Source organism: Chaetura pelagica, unplaced genomic scaffold, assembly GCF_000747805.2.
Source record: "Chaetura pelagica isolate M959 unplaced genomic scaffold, ChaPel_1.0 scaffold24, whole genome shotgun sequence".
Lineage (NCBI taxonomy): Eukaryota > Metazoa > Chordata > Aves > Apodiformes > Apodidae > Chaetura > Chaetura pelagica.
Genome location: NW_009953077.1, coordinates 3,930,242 through 3,957,236, shown reverse-complemented (window position 1 = coordinate 3,957,236; position 26,995 = coordinate 3,930,242). Strand labels below are relative to the sequence as shown.

The window sequence follows — 26,995 nt, the reverse complement described above, 5'->3', positions numbered from 1 at the left end:
AAAAAAAAAAAAAAAAAGAAAGAAAAAAGCTTTAGGTTGTCAGTATGTAAAAACCCAAGCAGACCCTAACTGCTGGCATTGAGAGGTGCTTGGTCTGGCACAATGGCTGGAAGGTTGGCTGCCCCTGTTCTGATTGTAAAGGATGTGCCATCTTCTCTCCTAGCAAAAATGCCCGCTTATCATATGTATCTTATCAGTTTACAGGCGTCTGAAAGGCTCCCAGCTAACCAGTACTTTGTAGACTTGATCTGCCAAGTTAAAGGTTTTCAGATGCTGTTCATGGAGGGCTGGGGCTGGAGGGGCCGAATTGTTGCTGGGGGTGGGAGGGAGGTGCTGCCACCGGCCACCCCCAGCTCTAGGAGCAGGGATCTGTCTGTCCTGTGCTGCCTACTGACACCCACGGATGGGTGAAGAGCTTTGCCTGTCTCAGGGAGAAGGAACAAAAGGCTGGAAGAGGGGTGCAGGAGTGAATTGTGCTTGCAGTGGCCAGCTCATGGATGACCTTAATTCTCAGGTATTCTGACTGTTAACTCATTATTTGCAGCCTTGAGGTTTTAGGTACTGTCTGCATTTCCTCGGGTAACGCCTTATATTGTTGGGAGACAGGGTTTTAGGCTCAGCCTACAGCAGTGAGCAGATATCCCAGCTGGCATAAGTCTTGAGGAGCAGAGGCAGTCTCTCCTGCTGCTGCACTGGAGTGGGAGGCACCACTGTTACCTTTGAAAGCTTTTCCCTCTCTTTTTTATGGAAGGTTCTGTAACCTAGTTTTGTTTGCTCTGGACTTTGCTGCAGTAGGATCGTGGAGGCCTTTGGGAGACAACACTGAACTTATGGTTACATTTGAGAAGTCCCAAACCTGCATCATTTGTGATGATTCTTGCATGCTCCTCACTGCAGCTGCTGACCAGCTGTTGTATCTGCTGTTGTCTTACATGACTTTGGGAAGTGCCAGGTACAAAACTCTGCCTGAGGAGTTCAGCCTGTCTCAGGAGAAGGCTGAGATGCAGCAACGCTGCAGCAGAGACTTTGAGCTGGAAGAAAATATTTCCTTTGGGGAGACTTGGCAAGTGAGTCCTGGATATCTCCTGTTTTAAAAACTGCTTTATGAAACCCCTTTGTGGTGCTGGGGAGGGCATCCTCTCCTGCCCAGCCCACAGCTGCTGTCAGTGGTGATGCTGTGGTGCAGACAGAACATTGTGGTCCCCAATCAGAGACCTGCTAAGTGAGGGCTTGGTGACTGTAACTAGTAAGTCAGGTTATTTTTGGCATAGCTTCTCTACTTTATAAGGGATGGACTGAACTGCTAAAACCACATTTTTCTACTACTATTTGTTATTAAGCCCAGAAGAGGTTCAAGTCCCAGTCCAGAGTTGCTCTCCACAGGTGGGCTGTTGGGGAGCTGGAGGTTAACCCTGGTTGCACTGTAACTGCTTTATTATTTTTAAACTTGAAGGTAAGGAAGCTGTGGTTGTGACCAGGCTTTGTAACTGGCTCTGCTGAATGACTTGTAGTCACCTGTCCACATCTGGACTGTTCTGCATCCCCCAGATGTGGTGCCATGTGCAACTGGGTCTTGTGGGACCATCCTGATCTCAGGTGAGACCTTAGAGGTTGTCCCTGAACCTGCTGTCTTTTAATGACAGGAAGTCAAGGCAATAGTATATAACCATTGAAGTAAATTAACAAGCCAAGTGAGACTGTGGTGCAGGTAAGTGGTACCTCATTGCTGCACTTGCCACTGGGGGCCTGGAATTGCTCTGGAGGCTGGTTGGGCCATTCTGTGATCAACAGTTTGTTTCCCCACATATGTGGCAGCTGGAAAGTGAAGCCAAGCTAAACAAACCTGAGCTTTTTGGCCTCACCACAGCTCCAAAGCTGCGTTTTCCTGCAGCATTTGTGCCCCTCTCTATACAGCCCAACCAGCTTCAGGAGAAATTACTGGATTTTTCTGCTGTGGCAAAACCTCAGGATTATTTTTTGAGGACTGAGGGCAGGCACAGTACTCACTAGTTACCTGCTGCAAATGTCACACAATGTGGCTGCTTGTGGAACAAAAACATACATTTTCCTCCTCTAGTCCATACTGTCTCTTTGCCTCCCCTTTTTCTTACATGTACTCTGCCTTTACCCAGGTTCTGGTTTTAAATAATGTGTCTGGTGGCCGAGCAGGTCAGTGTGATCCTGTTTTTTTCAGTTATCCACTGCCAGCAGGAGAAGTCAGGAGTCGACAGCAACTCGCATTAAGTGTCTTTACTGCCATATGAAGCCTTTCATTTCATTTAAGCTGAAACTTTCTCACAGATGGATTAAAAACCTTTCTGGAAAGCAATTTTTTTTCCAGTCCCTTTGACTTTATTCTTTGTGGAATTTGGGCACTGGCAATGGCAGGATGTGCTTGTGTTGGAATTGCTGCAGGGGGGTTGCTTCGAGCAACCCTTGAAACTTCTTTGATGTGGCAGGTGCAGTGCTTGCAGAGAGGGGCATGTTACCCTGCACTGTGTTTAGTTGATGGTGCTGGCTCTGTGCACGTGAGGGTTGTTTCTCTCAAGGTAAGCCCTTTGGTGGCCAGATCCTGAATGAAATAAAGCAGTCTGAATGGTCTTGCACTGAAATAATTCAGCTTGTCTCTAGATTTCTCAATTCCTGAGGAGAGTGGGGGGAAAAGCTGGAGCTAGATCTGTGTTGGTGGACCTGTGATGAGCAGCTGCAGCCTTCCCTGATCCTGACTGAAGCCAGGTAGGCCATGGTCAAAACCAGAGGAGAGTTATTTTTTAATTAGGCGTTGCAAGTAAACAAGATAATTGATCTGCAGTTAAACTAATGCTATATGAATTAGATGCAGACTCCTTTAGTGTCTTGCCTTTTAGGATGCTCATCTTTGCTTTTTCATTTAAATCAGTCTTGCAGCAGAGTAGTTGGGAAGCAGATGGACCTGTAAAGCCACGCACTGTCCTTCTGCCTCAGTAAGCTTGTGCTGTCGGTGATCTGCTGCTGTTTGATTTACTATGTGAATCAAAGGCTGGCCAGCTCGGGCCAGAGGTTGTTCTGAGAAGCAGACAGCTTTACTGAAGCAGTGCAGCCCTTTGTTCCCTGTTCTCTACCAAGAGGAGAAAGCACCTATAAAAATGTGCACCTGCAGAAAGAGTTTATCAGTTTGTTGGTTTTTGGCAACTCCTGAATTTCTGCAGGTTTAAGAAAATGTGGTGTCCAGCTGGAAGCTACTGATCTTTAGGGAGTTAATTCCTCCTTCCAAAGCTTTCCCTGCTTCTGTGGCATGGGAGCAACACTGCTTCATTTTACAGCTTTCCCATTTTATGCTTGATGGTTAAAGTTGGAACACATATCTCTTTCTGCCAAGAAGTGTTTAGAATAGTTTTCATTAGAAACATGGAAAGTTGCAGGTCCACAGCTGATGCCCTGGCTGCTCTGCATAAATCACTGGGTGGTAAATATCTTTAAATGAAGAGCTGAGGCAGTCTTGCTAGCTGAGTAATAAATCAGGGCTGAGCAATTCTGTAAAGCTGAATCTTAATGCCTTGGCTTGGAGCTGTAGGGTGGGGTGGTGAAGTTGATGGGATGTTTCTAAACGGAATGTGCCTGCCCTTAGTTATGCTGCCTCAGAGAGTATAAACGATGCTGCCTACGTTACTGAAGCGCTGAAAATGGCTTTTTGGTGGTGTTGCTGCCTTGTTTTGTGCATCTACTAACATGGGCTGTTTGTGTTTTACATCCCTTTGGTAGCAGCAGCAGATCTTGCACCTGGCAGGTAGGCAGGTAGGGGAGAGATCCTAAGTCTTGCCTTTCAGTCCTATGCTTTGTGCATTATCCTTAGTGCTGTGACATCAGCTTATAGGAAATTATGGTGCTCAAACACTTTCAAGGACCCTCTTGAAATATTTCATTATCTGAGGAATTTTATGGAATACCCAGGTGGTGATTATAAACGTTCGGAATGTGGCTGCCTCTCCATAAAGCAGTCCAGCCAAACAACATTTTGAAGCAACTCCTGATTATGAAACCTCATCAAGATTTTCCTTTCTTCAGCTTTGGATTTGGTTCCTGCAACCCTTGGGCTGTTTGTTCCTCATGCTGGAGGAGCACCTGCCCAAGCTGCACACTCTTAGGTGCCTTAGGTGCTCCCTGCACACTCCACATGGTGCCGGTGAGTCCTGGGGAAGCCTGAATGCCACCGTGCACAGGGCTCTTCTGGTGATGAAAAAATAACTCTGCTCTGACATTGTGTGGCCAAAATGTGGGCAAGATCCTGCTGCAAGCCCTCAGGCCAGGCGCAGGAGTATCACCAGAGCTGGAGCCTCAGAAGGGTTTCCTTCAGAACAGGATTTGGAATTATGATCAGGTTTCCTAAGAAAGGGATTTGCAGGACTGCTCTGCTTGTCAGCCTGTCTTTCACCCATTCTAATAACTTCTGTTTGCTAATTTGATAGAAAGACCTTTATACCCTTTTTATTTTTTTTAATAGAATTTCTTAAAAGGCAGCCAGGTAGGTGGGAGAGTTTAGGCAAAAAGCACACACCAAAGCTCAGCACTCTCCTCTGCACAACTTGTGCAATGTGTGATGAGCTCCAAAAGCCAAACCACAGCAGGAACTTCAGTGAGATTTCCTGCCTTGCTGGATGTGGGAGTTTATCCCTCAAGGTTTTTCTCTTTTTGTGTAGACTCGAGTAGTTTATAAGACAAAATGTCCAGTGGAAGCTTCCTCTCTGATTAGGATATTTGGCACTTCTGTTCTGTGTGCATTCTCTGAAACCTCATAAGGGGCTTTGTTCAGCCTTTAATTTGATTAAGAAATCAAGCAAGGGATGCAAATCTTTTTACCCTCATTGGTTTCCGCTCTCATGACTATATCCAAAGAGAACATCTCCTGCTCAGTACCGCAGGGCAGCTTGGGGAGCAAGTATTTTTTCAGGCTTCAGCAGAGATTTCAGGTGCTGCTGGAGGCTTGTGGTTGATTTTATCCCTTTAGAGCATGGGTAGAGGAAAGACTGGCAGCCTTGTCTGTGACAGTGCCTTGGTTTAAACCCCTTTCTGAAGCAGCACCTCCGATGGAAAGCTGCTTTCCAGCTGGGTGACTTCTCTCAAAGGTCATTAGCTGCTGTGAATTAGACTTGAGACAGCTGGTGGATGGTGAGTGATACCAGGGGACAGGACACACAGTGGTGACTGTCACACCAGCTGCTCTTGCACATGTCCTTGGGCTCTAGCTGGGGAGCAACCTGCCTGCTGAGGAATACAAGATCAGGTTCTGGTGTCTTGTAGACCTCATGTTTAAAAAGTGACATCTTGTATCTTGTGTCCTGCTGGTTCATGCTTTCTCTTGTTGTCGGGTGCCTTTACTGTACTTTCTGGCTAGAGATGCTGAGGGGTCCTCTGGATACCTTGTTAGGCTGCCTTTGTTAGACAAAGTTTATTTTGCTTTTTTAGAAATCATTACATGTGCCTTTCACAGAAGGGGGTGGCTGAGACACAGTCCGGGCTTTTCTTAGTATACTTGGGGAAGGCAGAGGCAGTCTGGGCTGATCTTGGTACACTTGACGACTTGCATTTTGGTACAGAAGTCGACATTAGTTTTAAAATTATATAAAACTTAGCTTTGTTCCTGCAAATTCACCTGACAACCAGCTGGGCTTTCACATGAAATATTTCTAGAAATTATCTGGAGTCCTAAATAAATCTACTTTCCAATGTTTCTAGCAATTAGTGTATCTCAAATCCAAATGCAGTGTCTTGGGAACTGCTCTGCTGCCACACTCACCAGTGAGACAAGACAGCTCCTTTCTGGTCCAAATTACAATTGCTCTGATATTTCAGAGTGGTGCTTTGGTCTTGTCTGTCGGCTGCATCCCCAGGCACTTCTGCCAGCCAAGGTTTCATCTGTCCCAGGCTCTCCCACAGGATGGCTGCTGCTGAAATGCTTTTCTGTAATGCTACTGCCTTCACTTAAGAATTAACTCTAAGCAAATTCAGCAAGATGTGAAGATTTCTTGACCAGAAAAAAGAAATGTAGAGTAAAAAATGCCTGCTTTATCTGGATGCCTTGGGTTCTGTTTTTGACTAAATCTTGGACACTGATAAAGCGTTTGTATGCATGTATATGCATACATACCTGTCATGTTTTTCTTCAAAGTATGCATTTTTACAGCATTTTAAACTTATGTAGTTTAATTTCCTGTGAATTTTAGTACTAGCTTTAGCTTACATTCCCTTAAATGTAGAATTAAATATTAGGATTTTTACACTCTGTTTCCAGACAAAGCCAGGAGTTAAAAGTAGAATTTTGAGGGACTTTCTCTGGCTGGCTACACATAGTGGCCATGCAAGTGAAGCCAAAGCCAGGTTAAACTGCATGTCCTGAGGTAGGGAGACCCCTGCTCTGCCCTGCTACAGCTGTATATTTAGCCTGTGTGCCCTTTCCAGTGACAGCCGGAGAAGGAATGCGAGTCATCTTTTCCCTGAATGCTGTCCTGGGATCCTGCTATCTGTCACGAAGCTCTGCTTGAGCCAGAAGTGCTGCCTTGGTAACTCTGCCCTCTTTATAAAAATTGTCCCATCCCACCCTTTTTTTTTCCCTTTTTTTTTTTTTCCCTTTTTTTTTTTTTCCCTTTTTTTTTTTTTCCCTTTTTTTTTTTTTCCCTTTTTTTTTTTTTCCCTTTTTTTTTTTTTCCCTTTTTTTTTTTTTCCCTTTTTTTTTTTTTCCCTTTTTTTTTTTTTCCCTTTTTTTTTTTTTCCCTTTTTTTTTTTTTCCCTTTTTTTTTTTTTCCCTTTTTTTTTTTTTCCCTTTTTTTTTTTTTCCCTTTTTTTTTTTTTCCCTTTTTTTTTTTTTCCCTTTTTTTTTTTTTTTTTCTTTTTAATCCACATGAAGCTTTAACGTTCCTGTTAACAACCCTGTTGGGTCCTGAGGGAAACTCTTGTTTTGGGTTTTAGCCTGGTTAAGGTTTGCTTGGCTTCTGGTCTTTATTTGAGGAGAGTGTGGGCTCTTGTTCCCCATCACCTTCATGCCCCAGTGCATCCCACTTTGTTCTCTCCAATCTTTCTCCAGGAAGGCTCCGTCTTGCACCTTTGATCCCTGTCACCTTCTCCACCAGCCCTCCCTCAAGATGACTCACTCACAGGGTGCCAGCAGTGTGGGGCAGCACTGGTGAAGCTGCCCCCTTGCTTTGGCTGGTTGGTGGCTGTTTGTATCCTAATTTGCTTGCTGCCAGCCACCAGGAAAATGGCAGTTCTACATGCAATGTTTGTAATTACAGGGAAAAAATTATCTCTGAGGCCTTCTGAATACTTGGGAAGATCATATCTGAGTTTCCTTTCAACTGAATGCACTTGGAGATATAATCTGAGTTGGCTGTCTGGGAATAACAAAGTGGGAGGAAGGGATTGATTGTGGTTGCTGAAACTTTCATCAAAGAGTCAGAAGTCTGGCCCAGCCAAAATCTGCAGGTCCAGTCACTGCTGTGGGTCAGGGGCAGCAATTGTGCGAGGACAGCTCAGGTGTAGGACAAGGAGCACACGCAAGCTGTGGGGGTGCAGGATTGACAATCAGGGGGGCATCAATATGGTCTTCTAGTGTAAAAAGTGCTGCAGGAGTCAGGTCAGTGTGCAAGTGCATGGTCAAGAGGTGCTTGTGGGTACTGTCCTCATCCCCTCCTGCCTCCCCAGGGCTGTGGGAAGGTGTTTGTCTCCAAAAGTCTTAGTGTTGCACTTTGCAGGGGAAATGTGCTCTGCAGGGAAAGAAAAACAGGCTGGCAGGCTCTGGTGTTTTCCGGGCAGTGCTGCTCAGCATTGCCCCTTGCACACACCTCTGCAGGAGTGGCCATGGCTGGGGGTCCTGGGGGCTGCTGGGGCTGCTTCACTCCCTGCCCAGCTTCTGCTGGAGGGAGGTGACCAGGAACAGGTTCTCACCTTTTCCAGGGCAAGAAGTCTTCCTGGGAGGACAGTTTCCATCTGGGAAGAGCAGTATAGCAGCCCCACTTCTAGACAGGCAGATGCAATACAGGGGAAGAAAGGGAAATTCTGCTTTTTGCATCTTTGCTCTCTATTTCAGGGCTGCCTCTGTGTTCCCTGGGCAGGAAGTGCCAGAGATCACACATCCTAATGAACACAAACCCCTTGGTGTCATGAGCTGCCCACAGCCGCTGTCTGTCAGTCAGAGCAGAGGCGTCAGCCTGTGTCTCTGCTCCCATTCTGGGGGAGAACCACAAGGAGCTTTTATTGGCCAAAGGGAGACATGAGATGCAAATGAGAGGGCTGTGGGAAAGCTTTCATCCCTTCTTGGTGGCACAAAACTCTACTTTTCAAACAAAAGGAAGAGGAAACTTTCTGCTGTCTTCCAATGAGCTGCAGGAAAGTTAAATAACTTGGTGCTTACTTTAGCAGAATAAAAACCGCTGCGAGGTGTCGATTGCAGTGACCACTTCCGTACAAGCCTCACCACGCTGCTTGGGGCATGTGTGACTTGAAGCAACACGTCAGTTACAGTTCACCACCGCGTCCCCCAGCAGCAGGGGGGTGCTGCTTGTTTCCCTGCCCAGCACACATTTTTAGCTCTGCTGTTTTGGTTTTGGCTGGGTTCTTTTTTTTCCCCTTACATTGTTTTTCAGCATCAGGGTTTCCTGTTACTGACACCAGATGTGCTGGAGACGAGCAACACAGAAATGCAGGAATGGACAAAACAAAAAAAAGCCTCTTTTTTTTGTGTAGGTCCTTTGAGGTGTCAGTTCTGCCGAGCTCCCTGTCACCACGCTGCTTGGGGCATGTGTGACTTGAAGCAACACGTCAGTTACAGTTCACCACCGCGTCCCCCAGCAGCAGGGGGGTGCTGCTTGTTTCCCTGCCCAGCACACATTTTTAGCTCTGCTGTTTTGGTTTTGGCTGGGTTCTTTTTTTTCCCCTTACATTGTTTTTCAGCATCAGGGTTTCCTGTTACTGACACCAGATGTGCTGGAGACGAGCAACACAGAAATGCAGGAATGGACAAAACAAAAAAAAAGCCTCTTTTTTTTGTGTAGGTCCTTTGAGGTGTCAGTTCTGCCAGAGCTCCGTGTGCTTCCTATGTTGGGAGCTCCGAAACTGAACACAACATCCCTTTTACATCCCTTTCCATAGCTCATCCGTGGCGCAGCTGCATCTGGAGCCTGGGGCATCATCTGTGAACATACATGGCTGAAGCCACTGAGGCTGGAAATAACCCCTGGTCATTTGCAGTATGTTTGTGTAGCCTCTAACATAGGCTGCAGAAAGGGCTGCTCCCTTTGTTTCAGGGTATATCCAGAGCTGGGCAATGCAGAAAGTCTTACTTTTTCCTAAATTTCATACTCTGGAGTGTTCTTTGTGCATATAATGTATCAAACTTGCATTCTTAGCCTTGAGGAGATTGTATCTCTTAGCTCATACACTTGGTGACGAGCTGCCATGCCCAGACGTGCTGCCTCTGAGCTGTTTCTCCCTCCTCAGACTCCTTCAGCACAGTGGGGACGTGCAGGGAGCACCAGCCGCCCCTTTCTGGGCCACGCCAGCCTGCTGCTGTCTCTTGGAGCAGGGAGCAGGTACGGCAGAGGGCCATCTTTGTGGGCCATCTCTGCGTGCCCAGCCGGTGGCGCGGGCTTCATCGCTCCTCCCGCTCGCTGCCTTGACACGCAGACACGCGGCAGCTGATGGGACTTGCCCACAGATCCTCCTGTGGAAACATGAACGAGAGATCTTTGCAGAGACAACAGCTCTGTTTTGGAAAGTTGCACTGGCCCTTTTTAGCCAAGTTTGCTGCCTTAGAGAAAGGCCACTCATTTAATGTTTCCTTTAATGAGGATAGTGGTAAATAAGCAGTTGGGTAAGTGAGATTCCTCCTAACTCTCCTAAATACCTTCTTAACTGCCATGCAGTTCTCTACTCCAGATACCTGAGCTTTCTGCATGCCAAGCTCAGTGGCATTAATATGCTGGCAGTGATTAATTACCAGAGCCCAGTGATGTGATTGCGTGCCTGAGCAATTGGATTAGATGCAGCTGGACGGAGACTTCACTTTCGCTGGTTCTTGCAGAAGCAATCGGCCACAGAGGGGGAGTGATTCCTAGGGCAGCCACACTCCTGCCAGGACACCTCCCCTGGCCCAACGCTCCCAATTCTGTGGTGAACAGAAGGAAAAGTCTCTGGAAAGATGTGTGGTGGGAGTAGCTGCTTTGTCCTGCTCTCAGTCCTTCCTTTCAGTCCCATCTTCTGTCTGCACTATTCTGCGTTCCTGGGTAATAAGGCAGAGCATGTCCTCAACATGTAAGTGGGCCTTGTAGCTGCATGGAGGAGCAACAAGCTCCAGCATTGTCTTGACAAGTTAGCATCATATCAAGCACAGCATCATATCAACAACACTTCACTGAGCAGGCCCAGTTCCGTGTCTCTGAGATGCGGGGTTTGGCACTGGAGATAAGGCATCCACATTGGCACGTGCACCGAGCACTAGGACTGAAGCAGATGTTGATACTGGCTTTGATGTTTCATCCAACACTCTGGAGGCTCAAAGTTGAGACCAAAAGAGTTTTCACAGAAGCAGGAGGATAAAGAGAAAGTCTGTTCTTTCAGAAGATCAGACGGAATGAAACATCCTGAAATTCAGGACTAACCTGAACCTTTTGTGTTTGTTCTGCGGAGCTGGGCAGCACAGATCCTGCTGGAAGGAGTGCTGTGCCACATCGAGAAGTTGGGGTGATCTAGCCTTCCCATTCAACTTGAAAGTGCTCAGACAGTCAGCCCTATGGCCTGATGCTTTCCAGAGATCAGCAGAAGACCACCTGCAGAATGCCATCTGCGTTTGGGTTTTGCCCCTGTTTTGAGCTTGGGGGAAACTGTGAAGCATTGAGTCCCTGAGAGCTCCAGCCCTGTGCCATGTGCTGCTCATGGACAATGACCCAGAGCACTGACTGTTTCCATATGCCACTGGGATGATGTCTCAAGCGAGCCTGGGGTTTGCCCATGGTAGTACCAGGGAAGTGACGTGGGCTCCTGAACTGGACAGGGGCCCCATGTGGGTCCCCAGTGCTTGTTCAGGCCTTGCTGCAGGTAGAGGTCACTCTGTTCTGCATTGACACCTGCAGGCTGGTGGTCAATGGATTTGCTGAGCAGGACCACTAGCTTTTAGGCAGAGGACCTCCTGTCCTGAAAAGCATTCTGCCTTGAAGCAGTAGTCCACGTGGAACTCAGCAGTGTGGGGCAATGCCTTGTTCCAGCTCTGTAGAGCTGTACCACCCTGCCTTTCTTCCTTAGCACACAGTGTGAGTCTGGCACCATTTCAGCTTCTGTCATTTGTTTGGTGAGGTGGAGCCGTGTTAAGAGATCTTTTGGCGGTGCAAGTTTGTTCTCAGCTCTTCTGGTTTTTTTCCTTTTCTTATCAGATACTGAATTCCTCCTATGCCTCCTGTGTGCTCCACTTCCATATAGAGAGACTTCTGTAGAACCCTAAAATGAAATTCTGCATTTGTGTGACACAGGTCACACAGATCTTCATGGCCAGTGCCTGAATTGCTTTGCTGAGGAGCACACAGCAGACAGGCAGTGCTTGTTGCCTGCTTCCATAATTGTTTCTGAAATGAGTGATGACTTCATCTTCCTCCCATGCTCTCCACAGTTATCAAGAACCAACTCCTTTCTGCCCAAAGACTCCTCTCTATCCAACATAAAACACCCCACACCATGTCATGCCACTTGGCTGTGCAACAGTGGGGCTGCACATTGGCAGCTGTGACAGGTATGGGGCTGGCCTGAAGACTGAACCTCTGCAGGAATCTTCGCAGCTCCATGTGGTCATATGCTGGATGTCTGTCTGTGTAGTTGACTGGGATGTTTCTCCTTGGCTTGGTTGTGGAGGCTCAGCAGAGCTGTGGGAGGCAGCCATGTTTCCATGCTGATAGCATCTCAGCCATGGGGCTGCTGGGTGCTGCTGCTACTGCTGCATTCCTGTCCCAGTGAGTCTCTGATCCTGCCTATACTTGCTGGGCAGGTTGCTGTCTAGTCCCTCACACAGCAGGACTTTCCAACAAGCGGGCTTCAGCAGAAGTAGCTCATGGACATGGCATCATCACTGTAGTGTCCATACCCCAGGATCCACAGAGGCTGAAGGTGGTGGTTCCTCTTTCTGTTTATTGAAGGCACTGTGCAGAAATGAGAGTCCCTGCTATGATGATCAGTGGACTCCTCAGGACCTCTTGCAGAAGTCTGTTCCAATTCTGTAGCTTATTCACACAGTCTGGTGGATATTCTCGACCAGACATCTGCTGTGGTAGCCATCTACTTGCTGAGGTGATCTAGGGTTCATCCAAAATCAATTGGTGTGTGTTGGATCATCCTCTGACCGTGCAGGGAGCTGGTGTGAGAGATGTGCCCTGTAGGAAGTGTGGCTGGGTCCTTAACCACCCAGTCACTTTACCTTACATGATGATAACCTCTGGAGAAGCAGCTCAGGCACCTCAATCAGGGTAAAGGCCACCATGCACTCAGTTGCCTTTGGGTAGAGCCTGGAGTTGGCTTCCCTGTTGTTCTCATTTATTCTTGTCCCAGTTGGATCAGGCAGTCAGAAGGACAAAAGCAGCAGGGGAATGGGCTGTCTTCTGGTGCTGGCATCTCACCAGCCCGTCTGCCTTGTGGTTTCCAGCAGTGTTGTTGTGCCTCTGCTGTTCCTTTTGCCTTTCACTTGAGACAGGTTTTCTGCACCTGACAGCAGTCATGTCAGATATCTGCCTCGTGGATGCTGTAGCTGGAGTTTATTGCATTCAGCTCCCAGTTTCTGCTCCCCACAGCTCTCTTTGCTGCCTGTGGTCCTGCTCTGTGGATTCAATACCTTGGAATGGGAGACATCAGCCCCCCTGCATCAGCTGTTTGTTGTGAAAAGGCCCATCCAGGGGTGAGGATGTGCTGGTCCTTGCAGCTTCTCTAGAGTGCAGGTTTGAGGGTGAGCAACCAGATCTTATCTCTGCTGTCATTGCTAGAGCCTGTTGTAGTGACCCGGGGCTTGGCTGCGTGTGTGGACAGGCCCTCTGCCTGCATCTGCCAGCCCATGCTGGGCCATGGGAGCTTGCTGGGCTGCAGGACAGCTGGTCCAGCTGTTGTGCTGCCTCACCAACTCTGCAAGGACAAGATGCAGTGGGATGTCCCTTCCCACCCAGTCTGGCTCCAGGAGCTCTAATGGACGGCCTAATGTGCATCACCCAACACAGCTGGAACAGGCTAAAATAAACAGAAGCTGTGATGAGGTCTGAGAGCCAGCTGTGAGCAGCTGGGCTGGGTTTGCTCTGGGAATTTGGAGCCACTTCTCTCAGCCTGGAAAAAAAAGAGTTCCTTCAAGATGTGCGAGTGTTTAACCTGAGAAGGCCCAGTCTCGACTGCTCCTGGGGCTGAGCAGCACCTGCTTGGTCCATGTGTCTGTCCTCCAGCCCTGTGTAACCCACTGGTGCCCCAGCCTGACTTCAGCTTGCCTTGGAAGGTCACCTATCACTGCTGTGCTCTCAGCTGTAGTTGTATTGGAATGATCTCAAGTTGCACCAAGGGTGGTTTAGCTTAGATATTAGAGGAAACTTCTTCACTGAAAGGAAATGGTTCCAAACACTGGAACAGGCTGCCCAGGGAGATGGTTGAATCACCATCCCTGGAGGTGACTGAAAGACATGTAGATGTGATGCTGAAGGACATGGTTTAATGGTTGGTAGAGTTAAATGATGATTGGACTTGATGATCTTAAAGCTCCTTGTAGCTATCTTGGGATGCTGTGGCTCCAGAGCAGCAGAAACATGGCTGTGTACATGGAAAAGCAGGAGGATCTTGTTTCTCTAGGGATGCTGTATGTCAGAAAAGGAACTGAGAAGCTCTTGTTCTCTTCACCAGTGGTGTTAACTCTTGCACTTAAAAAACTGAACCAAAAAGGATGGGGAGGTCGGAAGGCCTCTGACCCTTGCAGGGAGGGCTGTGTGTTAGCTGGCTGGCCTGGGTATTGTAATTAACATGCTGATTGGGTTTCCTTTGTTTAACCAGGTTTCCAGGACTGCTAGGATGAGGTTGCTGTGAAGGACCAGCGGATCCCCTGCCTACACTGCGGTGCCTGCGGATTCCCTCTGGTCCCCTTTCCGGCTGGAGCACCGTCGCCGAGGCCACCAGGAAGAATGACTGTTGGATGCCCACTGCAGCCCCCCTTTCTGGGGAGGACTTGGCTCCCCGTGCTGCTGCTGGCAGCCTCTGCTCACTGCCACTGGCCCAGTGAGCCAGCAGAAGTGGTTCGGGACTGGGAAAACCAGCTGGAGGCCTCCATGCATTCTGTGCTCTCGGACCTCCGGGAGACTGTGCCAGCCGTGGTGGGCATACCAGACAGCTCAGCTGTGGTGGGACGCTTCTTCAGAGTCTCCATCCCCACAGATTTAATTGCTTCCAATGGAGAAATTGTCCAGGTGAGAAATGCCATTCCCTGAGGCTTGTTTTTAGTTATATTCTTGAGGGAGTTGAGCTGGTCACAACACTAATAGTCTGGAGCACCAGGGTGCTGTGAGGCAACCTTGAGGTTTTGTAGGACTATGGGAGAAGGATTGAAAAAAAAGTAAAGTCCTCACCTCACTGCAAAGTTTCTCTCTTCTGTAATGAAGAGAAGGCACCTCTTTCCTTGGGGGTGATCAATGGATTTCTTGGCAGTATTTAAACTGTGAGATGCTCTGCCACTGGAATGCTGGGCATATTCATTAGGAGATGTTGCTTTGGGATCTGGGGAGCCATGGGTTCCCTGGGACTGCTGCTCTGACGTCCAGGGAGTTTGCTTCACTGGGGTAACAAAACACTGCTAGACAAACAGACTTTCTGCTGGGGTGGCTCTGAGCTGCCTTTGACACAGTCTTTCCTGACCTCGTCCCAGCATCCTCTTGAGAAAGATTGGAGCCTTTCTCTTTAACCAACTTACCCTCATGCTGCTGGCACTCCAGACATATGAAAACAGTTTTGGAATCAGTCCTGAGGGCAAGAAAGTGTCAGAATAGCCTGGAGGAGGGTAGGCATGCTGCTGAACACACTTGCTCATCTTGAGCCCTTTCCTGGGAGGGTGCAGAGAGGTTGTCTTAGCATCTGCTTTCCAATTACTTTCCAATCTTGGATCTTTTTTTCAGAGAACAAAATCGAAAAATAGCTTAAAAAATCCATTTTAAGAGAACATTATAAAAAGGCAACCTTCTGGTGTGTGTCAGAAGATCAGAGGAAGATGGAGAGCAAGTTGGGAGAAAGTCTGCCACCTCAGTTTCTCCTTGAAGGCGGGTTTGTTGTAGCTCTGTGTTCTGTCACGCAGCTCTCTCAATCTAGAGATGTGATCCCGCTGGCTCCAGCCAGGGTGCCAGGAGCACAACGTGCCAGTGGTAGGCAGAAAATCTGAAGAATGCATCTGTTATGGACCAACGGTCAGATGGGGAGGAGGAAGGCAGTGGGTGAGCCCCCAGCCAGAGGAGTCAGAGAAGGGGACAGGCTGGTTTCAGAGCAAAGGCTGTGACATTTAATTGCCTCTGCAGCCCGAGGAGACAGGCTCAGATGGTGACAATGGTGCCTGCTCTGGTTTAACCACAGCCTGTTTTCTGAGCACAGGGCACCTGTGTGGCAGTGGGCTGCAACAGCCTGGACATGAGTGGTGAGCCCAAGATACCTTGTGTTCTGGAAATGAGAACTGTGGTTTGGGGTTTTGCCATTGGAGTGGCTTGTTCTGGTGTTGTCTAATGGCTACTTTGAGGGCAAGAACAATTTTCAGTGTTTGTATAACATCACAGCTTCCTCTGTCTCCTTTTGCTGGCATAAAAGTCATCTGTGATAGCTCCAGTAGGTGCAGGAAAACACTTGATAGGTTATTCCAACCCCATCTGATAGCTTCAAACAATACCTCTGGCACTTCAGTGCTGAGGCGTGTTTGCTTGCACCAGCAGATGCCTGAAGAGCCACAAATGGACTGTGCTGGAGCAGGACCCAACAGTTGCTGGTTGTGTGTAGTTCAGTGAACACTGAGAGCGATTTTCATGCTATCTGTGGGCTTGCCCAAGTGCAAATCGCATCTGTTCACCTTGAAATTGATTTCAAAAGTGCAGCAGGCTCTGGGGCACCGTTAGCAGCCTCACTTAGCTGGCACGTCTGGAAGGTCTCTCCCTTGCAGAGAACGTGTCTTGGCTGCTGAGCACAGCTGACCTTTGCTATGGGGATTTGTTTCCTGGCTAGCAAGGACTGCGTAGGCAATTTTGGGTGCTGGCATGCATTTTTGGTTTAGCAGAAAGTTTCAGGACAAGTTGCTGGTCATTTTCTCAGGCTGCCTTGCATTTCCCAACTGGAGCAGTAAAAGTGGAATATGCCTGGATTGTGCTAGCTGGTGTCCTTAAACAGTAATAAGAGAGAATAAGGGCCATGCCCTTTGAGATGAAGGAGTGGATCTGAGTTCACAATGAGAAGCAGTTGCCTATCCTCAGTCCTCTTACAAAGGAAATAGCTGTCATGTCATGGTTTATTTTTTTTTAAAAAAGCTGACAGTTGATGTCCCTAAACTTCCAGGAGCTTCCTATCTGGAGCCTGAAGAAGGTGTGATTTCCTCATTTCTAGATAATTTCCTCTGATTATTGCTAGGCTTGGTTTGTATTGTGCTGGGGATTGCCTTGAAGCTGCTTCACAGGTCCTCTCCCTGCTTGTTAGCAGATTCCAGCCGGCTGTAGACAAAATACTTCTCTCTGCAAACTTGGTTGTGGGATGGAAACAACGCCAAGCATCTGCAGTGTGGGGAGGAGTGCCTGGCAGGGACACACTCCTGCACAGATCTGTGGGCTCTGTGCATAGGGCAGGTATGTGCTCCTGGGAGCCAAGCCCTCCTTGCCAACCCCAAGCTGCTCAGGAATGGTCAGATTTTATGGTGAAGTGCAGAAGCAAGTGTACTTGAATGCACTCAGGGAGCTACCATCAGTCTTTGTGGCTGTCATAACTCGTGGCTGGCAATTAGAAACCCCCTTCCCCTGTGCCTTGTCCTGCTGAGCAGGTGCCTTGGTCAGGCATTAAGGTGTCCACTGAATGTTGGTTGCAGCCTGCAGGTATTTCAGCTGTTGAATTTGGTGGCAGTTCAGTCCAGGTGCTGTCCTGCAGCTTCCTCATGACAGCAAGGCTGCAAGATTGCTCTCCTCACATCTGAAGGTGTCTTAGATGTGAAAACTCTTTGCTGCACCTTCCCAGAAGAAGGGTTAACTGCTTGCAGCCCTTCCTGCTGCATTTGACACCCATATTTTGGTATGGGTGACTTTGGTTAAAAGATCCCATCTCCACATCTTAAGCAAGCCCCTTGCATGCAGACAGGTAGGGCGAGGGTGTGCAGGTTCCCACTGGCTCCTGGTAGATGGTGGCTGGGAGCAGGATAACCAGGGCCATTGGTGCCTATACCCCCTCCTCATGATGGGTCATGGATGGCTGACCATCTCCTTTACCCTATTTCCACCAAAGACTGCACAGGGCCTGACCCCTTACCCATCAGCTGTGTCCTCTTGTTGAAAACCAGATCACACTCGAACCAAAGACCAGGTGGACTTCCCGTTCCTGCCATTTCCATTTGAAGCTGCTCCAGCATTTGGCTGCTCTGATTAAAAATGCAGCTTCTAGCCTAAATTTAGAGATGGCTAGAAATATTTGTGTGTGCTGCCCTTTAGCTTAAATCAATTCTACCTTCATAATATTTACTTCCTTTATGTATTTATAAGTGACAGGCATATTTCCCTGTCTTGATTTTATTAGGTTAGGCAAGCCAACCTCTTTAGTCTTTTTCATAAAATAAGCTTTCTTTTCCTCTCTCCTCATCTTTGCAGCTGTCTTCTGCACTTCTTCCAGCCTGAGTTTATTTTTCTTATGTTTGCCTGACCACAGCTACACAAAATACTTTAGATGAAATTTTACCAGAGCCTCATATAAAGGCATCAAAACTTCCTTTTCTCTTCTATAAATAACCTTGTTTGATACATCCTATGATTGTTTGCTTTTCTATGTCTGACGTTGGCTCAGACATCTTGCCATCAGCTGAAGTATCCGGGTCTTTGTTTTTTTTCTGTTTCCACTTGGTGAGGTCACAGAAGAGGATGTTACCTGAGGTGCACAAGTGTTGATTTTGCACTGTTGGTTGTGGTCTCCATGAGGTTTGCTAGTTCTGTCTCTAAAGTTGTATCATTTTTCTTGTATAAAAACCTATGCCTGGTGTTTCTCTCTGGGTGACCACTCAAGGAATCAAGGTGAGGATGGTGGCACTAGCACTGATAGCACCTCTGTCAGCTTTTGGGTTGGTGGCTGTTGAGGTAAGCATGGCTCTCTGCTCATCCCACCAGTGATGATACTAACACAGATTGGGAAAGCTGACACTGGACTTGGTCCTTGAAAGAGAAACCAAAGGAGGGCATTTACAGGGTGATCACCTCCATCCTGCATGCAGGACGTTGATCTGACTTGGGGCAGAAGCTGCTGTAGAAAGGATCTGGCGTCTCCAAGTCTGGTAGAAGGACTTTCTGACTCTGAGCCGTGGGCTGGAGGCTGTGACAAACAGGAGACAGCCGGACTGCAGGCACCTCTCCAGAAACACCAGGCTCTGCACTGGATCTGAGTATTAAATACAGCCACTGACTGGCATTGCTCCTTTCCCTTGGGATGAATCCAGTTCTTTCCAGTACTGGTGTATCCACAAGATATTTGGGCCTTGCACAGCCCGATACCCTACATGCACGTGCCCACAGTATAGAAGGCAGGCACTCTGATGGCTTTTGTTTAAAGGTGGGTCTGTAGAGCATGCTAGAAGGAGATAAGCTCCTGATGTGCCCTGCTTACCAAGGCACATCCCTGCACAAGCAGGTGACTTGCTTGAATATCCATAAAGCTGCCAGTCTGCCTTTATCCTAGCAATGTTAGGTATGGGCTGTATCCCATGGAGCAGATCTGCTCAGCTTAGCCGATGCTAAGGAGAAGCTTTCAGGTGAGCACAGCTCAGCCTTGCTGTTCTTGGAAGTGTCTTGGCCCAATTGTTGTTTTTTTTACGAAAGTCTCACCAGGGCTTTGTTGGGAAGACAGATAAAACATGTAGTGGGAGCCCCAGAAAGCTGTTGCTGTGTGCAAACATAGCTGGCAGCAAAGTGATTAGGACAAGTGAATTAACTCACATAGCTGATGTACACAGCACAGCTACACAGTGGGTTTGAGGGCTTATCAGAGCCTTGGTATTCATCTGGGCAAAAAGGAGTCTTGCTTCCCAACCAGGAACCTGCTTTTCCAGTGGTGGTTCTACTTGCTCTCTGTTGGAGTGGCTTTTATTGAGCAGCTTTATTCTCACCAGCCTTCAGGGACCTTGTTTTATAAACAGGATCCACAGAGATTGTATAGCAGGAGTTCTGACATGGAGTACCTGCTGCCAGGGCTGGGCTGGATGTTGGCAACCAACCTGCAGTGCCAGGGCACACTCAACTTCAAGGAGGAAAACCACAAAATACTGATTTTTAATTATTATTTTTTTTTCTCTTGCAATGATCCTTGTTTGAAAAAGTTTTAACTGAATATTACTTTGATTTTTCTTATGTTTGCCTGACCACAGCTACACAAAATACTTTAGATGAAATTTTACCAGAGCCTCATATAAAGGCATCAAAACTTCCTTTTCTCTTCTATAAATAACCTTGTTTGATACATCCTATGATTGTTTGCTTTTCTATGTCTGACGTTGGCTCAGACATCTTGCCATCAGCTGAAGTATCCGGGTCTTTGTTTTTTTTCTGTTTCCACTTGGTGAGGTCACAGAAGAGGATGTTACCTGAGGTGCACAAGTGTTGATTTTGCACTGTTGGTTGTGGTCTCCATGAGGTTTGCTAGTTCTGTCTCTAAAGTTGTATCATTTTTCTTGTATAAAAACCTATGCCTGGTGTTTCTCTCTGGGTGACCACTCAAGGAATCAAGGTGAGGATGGTGGCACTAGCACTGATAGCACCTCTGTCAGCTTTTGGGTTGGTGGCTGTTGAGGTAAGCATGGCTCTCTGCTCATCCCACCAGTGATGATACTAACACAGATTGGGAAAGCTGACACTGGACTTGGTCCTTGAAAGAGAAACCAAAGGAGGGCATTTACAGGGTGATCACCTCCATCCTGCATGCAGGACGTTGATCTGACTTGGGGCAGAAGCTGCTGTAGAAAGGATCTGGCGTCTCCAAGTCTGGTAGAAGGACTTTCTGACTCTGAGCCGTGGGCTGGAGGCTGTGACAAACAGGAGACAGCCGGACTGCAGGCACCTCTCCAGAAACACCAGGCTCTGCACTGGATCTGAGTATTAAATACAGCCACTGACTGGCATTGCTCCTTTCCCTTGGGATGAATCCAGTTCTTTCCAGTACTGGTGTATCCACAAGATATTTGGGCCTTGCACAGCCCGATACCCTACATGCACGTGCCCACAGTATAGAAGGCAGGCACTCTGATGGCTTTTGTTTAAAGGTGGGTCTGTAGAGCATGCTAGAAGGAGATAAGCTCCTGATGTGCCCTGCTTACCAAGGCACATCCCTGCACAAGCAGGTGACTTGCTTGAATATCCATAAAGCTGCCAGTCTGTCTTTATCCTAGCAATGTTAGGTATGGGCTATATCCCATGGAGCAGATCTGCTCAGCTTAGCCGATGCTAAGGAGAAGCTTTCAGGTGAGCACAGCTCAGCCTTGCTGTTCTTGGAAGCGTCTTGGCCCAATTGGTTTTTTTTTTACGAAAGTCTAACCAGGCAGATAAAACATGTAGTGGGAGCCCTAGAAAGCTGTTGCTGCGTGCAAACATAGCTGGCAGCAAAGTGATTAGAACAAGTGAATTAACTCACATAGCTGATGTACACAGCACAGCTACACAGTGGGTTTGAGGGCTTATCAGAGCCTTGGTATTCATCTGGGCAAAAAGGAGTCTTGCTTCCCAACCAGGAACCTGCTTTTCCAGTGGTGGTTCTACTTGCTCTCTGTTGGAGTGGCTTTTATTGAGCAGCTTTATTCTCACCAGCCTTCAGGGACCTTGTTTTATAAACAGGATCCACAGAGATTGTATAGCAGGAGTTCTGACATGGAGTACCTGCTGCCAGGGCTGGGCTGGATGTTGGCAACCAACCTGCAGTGCCAGGGCACACTCAACTTCAAGGAGGAAAACCACAAAATACTGATTTTTAATTATTATTTTTTTTCTCTTGCAATGATCCTTGTTTGAAAAAGTTTTAACTGAATATTACTTTGATTAACATAGCATTCCTCAGAGGAAGACAAGCAAAGAACGCTCCTGAGGGGCTGTGTCAGCAAGCTGGGTATGTTGAAAGGCTCTCTGTGTCAAAGCACACGAGCTTTTCCTCGCCCCTGGGGTCCCCAGCTTTCCTGGACTTGGACTAAACAGGAGTTGTAGCAACAGCAGCTATTTACCAGAGAGCACGCTGGGATAAATGGCAGTGTCTGGAACAGGTCCAGGCACAGGACTTGTCAGGCAGGGCTTTGCCTACCTGTCATGCTGCTATCTTAGTGATGAGCCGATAAGATTTCTGCGGGGGTGGGGGGGGATGAGGGGGCCACTTATCTTTTTCCTGCAATGAGACCAAGTTGGGGAATTTGGCATTTTCAGTGCGAGCTTAGTAACAAGCTCTGAATTTGGAGGAGTGGAAAATGTGACTCAATCTAATTATAAACCAGCTTTTCAGATGGGCTGGGAAGTTCCTTGTTTTGTTCTGCTCTTACGGGTTGTTGCCCTGTGCATCTGGGGAGACTGAGGAATGAGACAGTAGGGAGAATAGGGAGAATCCTGCGAAGGAGCCGACCTGAGGTTGCAGATCCAGCTTGCCTTTCCTTGCCGTGATCCTCAGTGCCAGTTTTCCAGCAATCTGCTGAGGGCAGGAATAAATTGCCAGGGCTGGTTAGCTGCGCAGCGGCAGCACTAAACCCCCAGCACTTGGCATCCCTGCTGTGTGGTATTTTTGCTTCCCTTTGGCCTTTCGCTTCTAAAAAGTCACGCTGAAAGAAGAGCCCGACTGAACTTTCTTTTTTTTTTTTTAAGCTGTTTGAGGCTTTTCCTGCCCCGTGCTCACCCCCCAGACAAGGGAGAAAGCGGGGTGTGGGCAGCCCGTGCTGACCCCAGCCCTAACGCAGGCGGGCTGTGCCTTCCCGCTCCAACAATAAGGCTAAACAAATCCTTCCAAGCTGCTTGCATGGACCGATGAAAGGAGGATTTCTTGGGACACTCAATGTTTTGTAGTGACCTCCCAGTGAAACAGCTGTTGTGTTCCCTTGCCCATGCAGAGTGGGCTGCTGAATAGTGCCCTTATAGCGAGCACAGAGGCGCATCTGGAAACGAAGCCGTCATGGTAGGAGTATGCAGGGATGGCATGAGCTGGGTGTTGCCGCTCCTTGCGAAGCCATTTTATGGCTCTGGAAGGAGCTGGTGACACAAAGCATGGCTGGAGGGGCCACTGCCTCTGGCCAGCACAGCCCTGGGCTTGCATCCACCAAGGAGGAGGGCTGCTTTCTGCATGTGAGGCTTCACTAGCCATTTAATGGCTGGAAAATGCAGACGAGCTGCAGACATGTAAACTTCTCGTTCAGGTTTTCGTAAGGACATGAAAGTTGAGCAGCTGCTTCAGGTATCTTTGCTGCCTAGACCTTCAGGGACTGGAGTTTGAAGTTGAGGGCCAGGACCTGTGATGCAGCCTTGTTGTCCCTGAGCTCAGCTTTCTGAGCTGAAAGGTTTGGTTTCTGTAAGGCAGCAGCTCCGGCGCACGGAGACATGCAGGAAGAGCTTTGCAGGGCTTTAGCTGGAACCAGCCATAATGCAGGGTTAGTTTAACCATCCTGACCTACCCTATGCACAAAGGAAGCACCAATTACCGGCTGTTCCCATGGAGCTTTCAGTCTCTGAGCAGTGGAGGTGAGCTCCTGCTGGTAATGAAGACTTGGGTCACCAGGGCTGACGTACTTCTGAGAGCCAGTGAAGTCTCTGGGCTGTTTTTAGACTTTCCGGGGCAGATGCATCAGTATGAAACGTCCTGGAGCAGCTTGTTTTTGTCCATGATGTCCTGTGCCTTTCATTTAAAGCATACAGCAGCTCAGAAAGCGTTGTCTGCTGAGAAGACCCAAAAGCTCTGGCAGGGTATCATGGTACCCTGCTTGATCTGCCACAGAAATGCAACTTCCCTCAGTCTGCAGAAAGGGAAGTTGCCTTTCCTTGGCATAGCAAGCAGTGGCACCACCACTGCACCCAGCAAGCAGAAGGCTCCAAGAGGTGCCCATCCTCCTTTCACCACTATTTTCTGGGCCTTAGGTTTCTAGGCAAGACCTGTCTGATGTCCTATTTAGCAGTTCTGCTGTATTTGAGGAAAGGAAGGGGATGTATGGCGCCTTCTCTCATCATCTTCTGGTTGCATATAGGCACACCTCCCTGTCAGGGCTGTTCTTTGGCCTCCATCTTCAGGTTGATGAAACGGAACACAGTTTATGGACACATGGGCAGAGCCTGCCCCCCAGAGCAAGGACTCCATCCTCTGACTCTGAGCCTTATGGCTTCACTTGGCTCCAGGTTGGCTGTACCAGCACCAGGAATCATGGCAGTCCCCTCAGATCCAGGATCTGAAACCAGTGTCTCTGCCACCACTTGTTTGGCCCATGCAGGACAACACAGCCCAAAATCTGCCTGCCCACTCATCTGGTGTGGGACTGAGACTGCCTATTGCTCCTGCTGATAAAACTGCCCAGTGCTGCTGTGTTAGCAGGGGGTTAAGATGAAGCTGGGGCTTAGGCAAACAGCTTAGGCTTGACTCTTTCTCTGCAGCTATATTTGCATTTGAATTGCATTTAAATTTCCATTTTCTTTCCCCTGCTCAATGGTTAATTGCTTGCAGAAGCCTGAGCCCTGCAAACTTGGTTTAACACTGATGAGGTCAGTTGGCTTGACCGCAGTTCAGCCTTCTGCTCAGATGGACAGAGGGCTCAGCTAGGGTGGTTTTCATTATTGGCCATGTGAGTCAGGATAATGCTGAAGGAGCAACCCAGAAGGGGGGGTTGGTCTGTCCTACCGTAAATTGTCACCAGTAATTATACTCCAAATGAGATCCCTGTCATGGAGTCTGTCTCCAGCTGGACACGGGGAGGAGAATGGGGCAGTGAGAGATCTGGCAGAGCTGCAGAACTATCTGTGCTCACCCCTGCCCAAAAGCAGTCAGGGGTTTTGTAGGACTGATTTGAAAGGACGAAGGAAGGAGCCGACTCCCTGACTGCTCCACAAGCAGAGCTGGGGAGATCCTATGAGATGCTTCCAGGACTGGGAGGATTTCATACCAGACCTGTGAGATGATGTGATGGTGGTACCTGTCTCCTGACAAAGGACTCCCTGCCTCCTTTTTGGAGGATTCATTCGGAGGAGGACTAAGTACTTGGAGGGTTAGAGGCCACCCTTGAAGGCAAGAATGTGGTCTTTGCTAGAAATCCCTCAGAGGCAGCAGTTTTGCTCACTAGTCTTTTGCTTATCTTTGTCTTGTTGGCTACAGGGCTTTAAGATCCAAGTTTCAAAAAAAACAAATCAAACCGAGTTATCTTCTGTCATGAGCTGACTGCTCTTGCTGGCCTAAAAATAAGAGGCCATGTATATCTGGAAGGACTTTGTGAACAAGGTCTTCAAAGCCAGCCAGACCACTGTATGTATTTATAATCAAGTACATGGCTAATTTTTTAATGGTCTTCAGTACACTGCCAGGCTTGTGTAATCTTTAGCCGATAAGCATTCATTTACAATTATCTTGAATAATGGGAAAACAAAGGCAGCCTTTTTTTCCTTGAGCAACGGAAGAGTTATTTTGAAACCAGACCCCTTGAGGGAAATGGCAGGGCTTAAGGCTGATATTTATTGTGTACATAGAAAACTGGGAAACTTTTTACAGGAAAACTAGAGATCCCAAATCATTAACTATGCATAGCCTTAACGGATACCCTTTGAAACCATATTTGAAGGGAAAATTGCAAGAACAGAGTCCAGACCTCCCCGCTCCCAGTTTGATGGCAGCAACAGTGACCAGGTCAGACCCATGCTGGTTAGTGCTCATTTCAGAACAAGTCTCTTGATTCAGCCTGATAGCTCCTTTGATTATCTACTCTAACCTTGTGGGCCTCTTCCTGTCTCATGTGAACATGTATGAAGATTGCTGCCAGGGCAATAGCTGTGTTTAAAGCAGAGCCATGGCACTGAGGACTTGTTGCCTTCCTGAAGGTTTCTCCAAGGAGGCACAGGCCTCTTCATAGGCCTAACACACATAAATTTGATTTTCTGAATCACCTCTTGCAGAACCCTTAGGAACAGTCCACATCTCCTGGTGGGCTGAATACTGCTGAAGTAGCTCAGCTCTTTTTAAATCAAGTTTAAGTGGGTTTATAAATGTTTTGCATCCATCACATCCCTGTTAGAACAAGCTGTCCCAGTAGGTGAGTGCCTGGCCTGTTTTTGTTTTTCAGGAGAGCCTGTTTTTTGGTGAGAATCTGTCTAGCTGCAGTTTTATTTTCTAGCGTGGGCCCTTAAGAACGTGAGTTCGCATGCAAACTGTAGGTTAGAAATGGTTTCCAAGCAGAAATGTTCCCGTACCTCCCTCACTTTGCACATGGGGTTGGCCACCTTTTCTAAGAGAGTTTGGCTGTCAGATGTAGGACATAGGAGCACATGTGACTGAGGAGACAACCACCTTGTGACATGAGATTAAAGGTAACACTTGTTGTATGTCTCGTCCTTGAGTCTTGGGCCATGCCTGGGGAGGAGGGAGCAGCAGAACACCCCAGCTCGGAGGAAAGCTGTGGATGAAGGGAGCCCTGTAATTGAGGGCTTCTGCAGCATGGTAGGCAAGGTCTGTTCCAAATGGAGCCTGAAATTATACATTTAGTGTGCATTTAACTACTCACTATTAAAGTTTTTATTCTTCCTGATTGTGTAAGCCTAAATAACACTGCAGTTTTTTGTCCTGGTTCCCTCTGTTTCTGTTCCTGACGTGTGCCCTGCCCTTCCTCCTCTCCGCTGGGCAAGCTGCAGTTAATTTTGGCACAAGGGGATAAAGGGCGACACCAGCCAGTCCCTGCTCCATGCTGGATTCCACTTGGGACTGTCCTGGCATCTCAGTATTTAGAGGGTGTGACGAAATTACACTTTTTTAAAAGAAGGAACACAAGTTCTGGCTGGGTAGGGTCAGACCTTGCCTTTTGTCTTCTCTTGGCAGAAGCCATGACAAGGAAGGACAATGGGCTGCTTTGTTCCTGCGTGCCCATCTCAGGTGAAGGGCTGGCTTTCCTTGGGGCTGGCTGGGGTCAAAGCAGCTCCTCTTCTTGCTGCTGGGGGGAGTGGGTGCAGGCAGCAGTAGCTGCCCCCAACACCTACTGTTGTCTGCCAGACACATGGATGAAGAGCAGAGCTGAGTGGAAGGACATTTGGGTGGGATATGTCAGGGTGAGTGGCCCATGGGGCAGCTTTCTCTGCCTGGTGTAAACAGGAATCTGAATTTCCTGCACTTGAAAACTGCTGCTGAGGAGTTAACTAAAAGCTATGCTGACAGCTTTAAACTCTGCTCTATAAACTGTATCCAGCATGTGTCTCATGATGTGCTCTCCAGCTTGTCCAGGCTGGCCAAAAGCAAGGATGATCCTTTGCAGCAGAGAGGAATGAGGGTGTTGCCCCTATGGTCATGGCTGAAACCCTCTGTGGCTCTTGCACAGAAGCTTTCTTGTGCTGCTCTCACCAAAAAATTCTCTGGTCCTACATTACCCTTCAGAAATGCATTCAGACCCTTCACTGTGCCCACAGGCAGGGGATGGGAGAGGCACCCAGGATGCAGTCTGCCCTCTGCCCAGCCCTCAGCTCTGGGCATCACTCCCTCTGTCCATCCTGGGACTTTCCCAGCAGGACCTGGGTCTGGTGAGTCCAGCCCCATCTCTGTGCCTGCTTCTGGGCACAAGGGCATTCCTCCC

The 26,995-nt window shown here is 48.2% G+C and overlaps 1 protein-coding gene across 1 annotated transcript in view; it reads left to right on the top strand.

The window, feature by feature from the left end:
• The first annotated feature begins 14,123 nt into the window (after positions 1-14,123).
• DAG1 (dystroglycan 1 (dystrophin-associated glycoprotein 1)) overlaps positions 14,124-26,995 on the top strand; it is a 16,871-nt gene continuing 3,999 nt past the window's right edge. The window contains exon 1 of the mRNA XM_009996920.1: positions 14,124-14,435. Coding sequence (XP_009995222.1) covers positions 14,154-14,435 — 282 coding nt within the window. The 5' untranslated portion in view covers positions 14,124-14,153. The remainder of the gene's footprint in view (positions 14,436-26,995) is intronic.